Source organism: Sipha flava, unplaced genomic scaffold (assembly GCF_003268045.1).
Source record: "Sipha flava isolate LNK unplaced genomic scaffold, YSA_version1 48_pilon_pilon, whole genome shotgun sequence".
In the NCBI taxonomy this organism is placed as follows: Eukaryota; Metazoa; Arthropoda; class Insecta; order Hemiptera; family Aphididae; genus Sipha; species Sipha flava.
In genome coordinates this window covers 270871-279866 of record NW_020273306.1, presented here as the reverse complement: position 1 = coordinate 279866, position 8996 = coordinate 270871, and the positions used below count along the sequence as shown (strand labels likewise).

The 8996-nt window shown below is 34.5% G+C and overlaps 1 protein-coding gene across 1 annotated transcript; it reads left to right on the top strand.

Annotated features, from left to right (window-relative positions):
• Nucleotides 1–6900: 6900 nt before the first annotated feature.
• Nucleotides 6901–8684, top strand: LOC112690097 (E3 ubiquitin-protein ligase Siah1-like). Its single transcript, XM_025564020.1, has one exon. The coding sequence runs from the start codon at nucleotides 7479–7481 to the stop codon at nucleotides 8502–8504; it is 1026 nt and encodes a 341-aa protein (XP_025419805.1). The 5' UTR covers nucleotides 6901–7478; the 3' UTR covers nucleotides 8505–8684.
• Nucleotides 8685–8996: the final 312 nt, after the last annotated feature.

Sequence of the window (8996 nt, the reverse complement as noted above, 5' to 3'; positions counted from 1 at the left end):
GTACGGAGAGCATTTTGACCACCAAGGACGACGGCCAAAACAGTAGGCTGTTACGTGGGGAACCTGTTTAGTGTGAAGACGGAAAAAGAGATATTCGATGAAGTGAGCCGCATAACGCACAGTCATCTGGTGCGTGTGATCACGTATAAGAACTTCGACGACCCGTCGATGCACCGGGGCTTCTGCTTCCTGGATTACGGGTCGGTGGCCGTGGCTGCCGACGCCAAGCGGGCACTGTCGAAGCAAAAAGTTTTCGGGTGCAAGATGAAGGTAGACTGGGCGGACCCGGAACCGCAGGTTAACGCGGACGCGATGGCTAATGTCGTGTCCTACGTGAGTCCGGCGAGTCCGGCGAGTGCGTCCGATGCGAACGAATTCGCATCGGACGCATCGGACGTTTTTCGAACGCCACACTTGTGGCAAAGTGAGTCCGAGTAGTCCGACATCGCAGTGTACGGCGATACATACTTGAGTGAAATACGCGTGGATAGTTTTAAAAAGTATATTTAATATTTGCATTGATAATTACTATGAATTTAAGTCTACAAAAAAAAATGTTACTTAGTGAAAGTACTGTACTTAAATATTTATTGTACAAAAAGTATAAAAAAAATAAAAGATCAATGGCAAACACATTTATTTACAATGATCGACTTACGTTTGGTGAATTTTACCATTTGTACCCTCAATTACGAAGTGACAATGCTTTGTTTCGAGCATATACAAGAATGACATCAGAAACGTTTGATTATATTTTAGAAATAATTACACCTGAATTTGATCTTTGAACAACAAATTTTCAAGAACCTATTTCAATAGAAGAACGCACTTCGCTTTTGTACTTCAGATATTAAAAGTTCACAACTTTCCATATTAAAAAATAAGTTAATAATAATAGGCAAATAAAGGCAAACGCACTGAACGCAGCTTTGTGCGGCGACAAAAACAAAATGATTTGTTTTTCAAATTGTCCGGTGTGTGCGAACGAATTTGATCGCACGCAAGTGCGGCGATTGCGGCGGCACATTGGAAACGCAGACATGTTATCACAGGTTTGTTTATTTTGGTCGCCGCATCGCACGCACCGCAATGCGTTCGCCGCACTCGCCGGATTCACATAGGACACGGCGTAAGGTGTGCATACTGTTCGTCAAGCAGTACGGTGGCGTGCTGGACGGACGCGTGCTGGACGGACGCGTGCTGGCCAAGATGTTTAGCCGGTATGGGGTCGTGGAGTGCGTGAAGAACTTAAAACACTACGCGTTTGTGCAATTTAAGCGGTGTAAGGATGCGCAGTCGGCCATAGACGTGCTGGACTGTTCCAGGGACGTGGCTTCGGGCCACGGCCGCCGGCGGACAAGAAAATGCGGCAGCGGATGTTGCGTAACCGGGAACGCCGGGTACGCAAATCTTCAGTTATGGCTATAAGTCAACCGGTTCGCTATGCCCCGCGACCACTGGGACGCGCTCCCAGAGCCAAAAGACGCGTCAGCCCCGCCACCGCAGCCTACACAAAGTATGACTATCGCGGTTACGACTTTGGACGGCGGCAACCGTGCAACCAGTGCACCCCCGCCTACACGTTGAGCATTCCAGTAGCCGAGACCATGTCCGACTAGCGCAACAACGACAGTGCACGCAGGAACGGTGCGAATGAGTGCAAAGTGGTCCGTCACGACGATGGAAGAAGGGTTGCACGAAAACGTCGGACAAGAAACTGTTGAATTTTTGACCGAATTTCCACGAGCTGCGTCATAAACGGTTGATGTCACCGTAGGGTTGTCTAGCTGTTAACGATGTTCATACGAGTCAATCTTTCTTTAATGTTAAAAAACCCGCATTTTACGGAAAATAAAAATAAAAAAGAAAAAAAAGTTGTTTTAAATAATTTAATCAACATAACGCGAGTGTTCAAACAATTAAAATATGAAGTATTGCGTTTTCAAACGTACTTTGAAGTTGTCACTGATCGATATCATGGCACCCGCATACAGAAAGCGCAACGGATCACAACATGTGTAAACAATGTTTACGTGAAATCCGATTAGACAATATTTCACTATAGCGCTTCAGCACGAGTTGCAACTAGGATTATAATTCTAAGAGAAACTACGATTCTCCTACCCGAAACCGTTAACTTAAAACAACCAATGTAAGGCTCCGCACTTACATACTATCACAACACATTTTAAGTTCAGGATAAAGCGAAAAACATATTGGCTTTACAACAATGTGTTATATGTTGTAGGTGTATTACAATGATGAATAATACACAACCTTCAATCAACATGATTAAACAAATAAAAATATTTAATTTATAATTCTATGCTCAGGGCCGGCGCTAGAAGTATTGGCGCCCTGGGCGAAACCATGTTTTGGCGCCTTTAAACCTCCCCTCACCAACCCACTTATTTTGAATAGTAGTAAAATTATGTTTTTTAGTGAATTTAAATAAAATTAGTATGTATTTAGTAATATAAATTAATATTATATCAGTGCATTTTTGGACAGGTTTTTTTTTCGTTGCAAGAATATAATAGTTCTAATTTTGAGCTTAGGATTTTTTTTTAATTCTTGAAAGTTTTTTCGAAGAATATATTACATCATGCTGTCACTGCCTATAATATATGAATACTGTGTTTCATTAATTACTTATTTATTAAGACAACCAGAGAACGGACTTCATTGTAAATGATTAATAAGAAACCAAAATATTATGTACAAATTAATTAAACGAAAAATATGAATATTTATTACCTGTTGACTGAACTTGTTAGTATACATATTTCACATTAAACAGAAGCTCGTACGTAGTGAGAGCTCGTCGAAAACAATAAATTATGCGTGCGTTTCAAGCAAATGTGTCTTTTTGATTTATGCCACATTGCGGTATTTTCGCCATAAGGTCCGAACGATTTTTACGTATATAGTTATATAAATCTATTTATAAATGGGTAAATATTTTATGAAAATAATTTTTACGAACTAAATATATATTTTATTTACACACACAAATGTGGTGAAATGCAGTATTGTTACATGCATTATTTTTACATCAAATCCAGCGGTATCGATGCAGTATTGAAGTAGAAGGCACAACTGTTTTATTTACTTACTGTAATTTTCTTACTTTCTGTAGGTTGTTAATACGTATTAAAAGATAAATTAGAAAAATAAAATGTCAGTTTGATGCCCCTTTCTCGCTGGCGCTCTAGGCAATCGCCCAGGTCGCCCATAGCTTTCGCCGGTCCTGTCTATACTTCACCATGTGTATATTAGGTAAAATCTGCATCCTTTGATATCAGCTGTTGGCCATACTTGACATGAAGCTTTGTAATTGGCTTTTTAAAAGTTGGCATAAATATATTTCGATGAATATTCGAGTTGAAGGAACAAGCATTTTTCATTTATATAATTAAAAACTTTTAAATGTGTATAATAAACATTTAATAGAAAAATGTCGAATAGTAATTATATATACCGTCCACATAAATACATGTCAATGGTCTGAGGAATATTTTATTTTTTTCTTGAATATAAAATGATAATCATTTCAGGATTTTCTTTTTCTTCAATAACAATTACTCCATTACGTAGTATTTCATGAACTTCAATCACATTGGACGGCATCTTTTGTATTATTTTACATTAAGCATTGTCAATTTTTTTCGAATTAGCTGCATATCTGGCTGAGAATAGGCGCCATGTACATGGATGCCTGGGGGCTAAGACTGACATTGAAATTATTATGAGGGGGCTGGGCACCTATTAGAATATTGGATATTTATAGCGTGTATTTAACGCACAATTAAAAATTTAAAACATTATCATATCTATTCAATAACTAAGAGATACTGGATTAAGTAACTTATGGGAACAAGTTTCAGTAAAATCTAGTGAGCTAAAACTGAAAAAGCCAAATTAACTGGAAATAAAAAAAAATCCTTAGAAATTACTTCAAGGTAATAGTGAAGGGCATCAATTTTCATCAGAGAGAAAAATACAAAATTACATTTATCAACTTCTAGATGTTACATTATCATCATTAAATAATCAAATTAGATTATCGTATCAATATGGACCAAAGGCGTATTTGAGGGGGGAGGAAGGGGCATTTATCCTCCCCATGGTTCGTATTTTTGTTGAATATAATACATTGATTTACTTAAAAAATGTAATGTATAAATAATTAAAAATAAAAATTACTAGTCTATCATTATAATATATCATCATTATAATTGAAAAATGAGCCGTAGATAATGAATTGTAAATTATATTTAAGTTAATGTTGAAAAAAAATTAATTCCCTCACCCCTCGGCCTCAACTCAAATACGCCCTTGATATGGACGTTAAGTTGGTAGCATTTTAAAATAGTTTTTTGTCAGATAGAAATTTGTCGGATTATGCAGATTGTTTTGTCGAATGGTTTTTTGTCGTTATTGTGTGGCTTTTAAAATTTGAGGTGTTTCTTCGGCTAATTGTGACTACTAGCGATTACGACGGCTTCCACCATAACTAGATATCGCGCAGAGCGACTCGTAACGTCACCCGTCATTTAACGCACAGCGTATTTTGTTGCAGTGAGCAATCTATAGTATATATAATCATAGGCGTGCGCACGGTGGGGGTCGGGTGGACCGCGGCCCTCCCTGCGGACTCTGACTTTTCTTTTAATAAATGTATATCTATACTCAGAGCCCAACTTAGAGGGGGGCTAGGGGGACTACAGCCCCGGGCCCCGGTATTATTTGGGGTCCCGGGCTTCTGTTGACAATTAAATATTTAAGTGGTATTGTAAAATTTTTAGATATTTCTTTCGTTTAACATTCACAAAACAAATTAGTCATGTTTCGTAATGGAATTTAAAATTATTATCTAAACGATAAAATAAAGCTATTCAATTTTGAGATAAATTTGGCCAAAAACACTTTACCATTTATATTTACCCAGCCTGTCACCTAATCATCAACCTAACCTATAGGCCAAGTTTAAACACTTGTAAGATAACACGAATCGCAACAGTTGTAAGTCGCGCATTATTTAAAAATATCTTGGGTTTTTGCGAACACTCAGTTTATCTAAACGCGGGTATACACTATATAGTCTACTGTTTACCTCTACCAAATCGTTAAGGTATTTTCTATTATATACATTTTGTTGGTTAGTTTTAAATCGTTAATACAATCGGTACGTTAGTTAGTATTCTGTTGTGTGTTGTGACTCGTGATTTTAAATTGGTTTTAAAACTAATATAAAACAAAAAATTGTGCACTTTTCAAATTATGTAATACAGTTAAATTTACCAATAATTACTCCTCAAAATTAGACATTAGAACAAAACATTAGATTTTTCAGATCTAATTCAGAAGTTTAGTGAACTAAAATCTCGAAAGAAACCATTGATTTAAATTTTTAGTTATGTAATTTAGTAAACATTAATAAATATTAATATTTTTCATTTTTACCGGTACATAATAATTTTTTTTAAATATAATACGAGTATTAACAATTAATTTTTGGTCTGTAAATAAAACTTTTGTTCACTAATGCAATAATGTTATTTTAATGTTGACTGTAATTTTTAAATTACATTAAACAAATATTAAAGGCTCCTAAGATTATATTGCCTCGGACCCATATTTCCAAAATTGGGCTCTGTCTATACTATACAAGATACCGAACATTTTTACATTTTACATGAATAAAGTAAAGCCAGTTTTAATCTCATAGTATAGAATTGATATTTGTGAATAAATGTAAGTAAAAGTTATTAGTTATTAATCAGACTAATCAGAACTTGCAAATAATATAAAAATTGAAGATGTAATTAATACATTTAAAAACCTTACTCCCATGGACAGAAGGATGGAGTTGTAAATAGTATAATAATATGTAAATAAGGATTTTTTAGATATAAATTGTGTAAGTTTAAATAGTATTTATTTTTATATTTGGATATTGAATGAAATAAATAATTTATAAAATTTAAAATATTTAATTATACTAGTAGTCTTTAGTACAAGAATCATTGGTTCACTTTGTTTAAGGGGACTCCCCTGTGGAAAAGTCTGCGCACGCCTATGTATATAATCAATGCTTGTATCTACCGTCGGACACCGATAATGATTGACGTTGATTTTTTACTGTTTTTTACAAAAGCAGATACCTACCCAACTAATTACTATTATGAAAGTTATAACCTCAGGTTTTCTGCACCCTTCTCAATAAGTGACTATTTTGAATTAAAAGTCGAGTAACTGAAACTAATCACGCAAATGACAAGTGTTGAAATGCGAAGACTGAATTTATTAATAAAGTAAAATCTTGTTAAAAAACAACGAATTATTTTGGTTTGAAAACGATGAAGGATGAATGTAAAAAATAAGGTATGCACCACCTGTCAACAGTGTTTGTGCACGCCTGTCTGTGAGCGATAAAAATATTAAATTAAAAGACAACCCTACTTGTTACTTCAATCTATAAAATTTTTATATTTTTAGCTAAAATGAAGAAATTCAATCTAATAAAATAAAATGAGGATAAAATATTTACTTTTAAGGAATTTCAAATATTCAATTTAAACGAAAAAACGTTCAATAAAATAAATTAAATATAATGATAATGCAGAAGTGCGATTATAACCAAACCAATCATCGATCATTCTACAATCAATCAATATTATAATTATTTATTTTTTATCGATTTACCCACTGTATTTGTGATCGGAAAACAATAGTCGTACGCACATTAATAAATACGCCCTTTCTTTTCGAAATTAGTACTGTACTTTATTGTTGAAAAAATCATATGAGTTTTGTTACGACCGTGTGTCGGTCACACTGTATTCACGTAATCTCCTTGTACAATGTCGTTATCGTTTCAACATGAAAATGCAAATAGATAAAATGATTGTCATGGGCAATACAACATAAAAATTTTCCATTGCAGTGTTAGCCGTACGGACATTCGGTCTTGCCTTTGTAGTTGGTTTATCAATAACGTCTTGCGATTCTTAGTTACCGTAATATACATCAAAATCGTAATAGCATCGCCGTTAATCTATTAACGTCGTGGCTCATGCGAATTATTCGGTCGGTTCATTTGTTTTTGAGTCCATTCACAGGATGCCGGATATTCAATTGCTGAGTTGAAGTTCATCGCGAAATAAAGGAATAACACTCACGATCGACGGTTAATTGAAAAATTAACGCCGTAAGTGCGGCGTGTGATGAAAAGCTGGACGTGTTAATCGTAGTTCGTATGTTATTTTAATTTATTTTTTCTCAAGATTGAAAAATGGAAAGCGTTATGGATTTCGCATGCACTCTTGTTGTTTCATCGTGTATACTATAATTTATTTTCTGACAACTTTAATGCAACACAAGACTAATTTGGTTTGCCTATGTCAGTTAAGTTTTTATGTGTTACAATACCATAGTCTTGATTAAATACGCTCATGTATATTTGTTAACTTTACATGGCAGAAAACACCTCAGCCTCCAATAACAGTGGTCTTGTGGAGTTTAACCACCATTTAGTGTCTGAGCAAGAAACAAGAATGAGCGGATCCGGTGGATCAAATAGTGGTGGGACATCAATCGGTAATCCAACTGCTAGTGTTGGCACTGTTAGTGTTTTATTACCGAGTGGTGGTGGTGGAGGTGGTGGAACCAAGCGTAGAAGTGCTGTTGGTAATAATAATTCTCATAATGTTGGTGGTTCTACTTCAAATTCTACATCTATATCAGCAGATTTAGCATCATTATTTGAGTGCCCTGTATGTTTTGATTATGTTTTACCTCCAATATTACAATGTCAAAGTGGTCATTTAGTTTGTAGTACATGTCGACCAAAACTTAATTGTTGCCCAACATGCCGTGGTCCTCTTGGAAACATACGCAATTTAGCTATGGAAAAAGTTGCTTCAACGGTCATGTTTCCTTGCAAATATTCATCTTCAGGTTGCCCAGTATCATTGTTGCATTCTGAAAAAGTTGAACATGAAGAATTATGTGAATGTCGTCCATATACTTGTCCATGCCCAGGTGCTTCATGTAAATGGCAAGGTGCATTAGAACAAGTAATGGAACATTTAATGGTAGCTCATAAATCAATAACAACATTACAAGGAGAAGATATAGTTTTTCTAGCGACAGATATAAATCTTCCTGGAGCAGTAGATTGGGTTATGATGCAATCATGTTTTGGTCATCATTTTATGCTGGTACTAGAAAAACAAGAAAAATATGAAGGTCATCAACAATTTTTTGCTATTGTACAGTTGATTGGCAGCCGGAAGCAGTGTGATAATTTTGCTTACAGGCTAGAACTTAATGGACATCGGAGACGTTTAGCTTGGGAAGCAACTCCAAGAAGCATACACGAAGGAGTTTCAACAGCAATTTTAAATTCGGACTGCTTAGTATTTGATACAAGTACAGCACAGCTCTTTGCAGATAATGGTAATTTAGGAATCAATGTTACTATATCCACAAACGTCTAAGGCAGAGAAATCCATGATAAGTATGATACATAATACAATTAATTTATATTGTATAACCTTAATACATATGACTATTATTGCTAATCAGTTAATTTAAATATTCAATATAAAATAAAATAAAATTAATTGTGTATTTCAAATATTTGGTTGAAATTAAATGTGCAATTGTGTTTCCATGTATGTTTTCTGTTTAGTTTGATTATTTAAAAAAAATTACCTATCACGAAAATGACATGAATTACTTTATGATTCAATTTATAAATAATTATTTTTATCATTAAGTATCTTAGTTTATTGAATAGACTTAGTATTATACTTCAGTATATTAATTTAACTGGCGTATTCATTACATTTATTACAATACTATTTAATAATTATTTAACTCAATTTTGAATTTATTTTTGTGAGTTATAACATGCGTTCATGTAATAATTCTTTTTCATAATAACTATATTCAATGCCTATGTTGCAAATATCTTTGAGAAATTACAT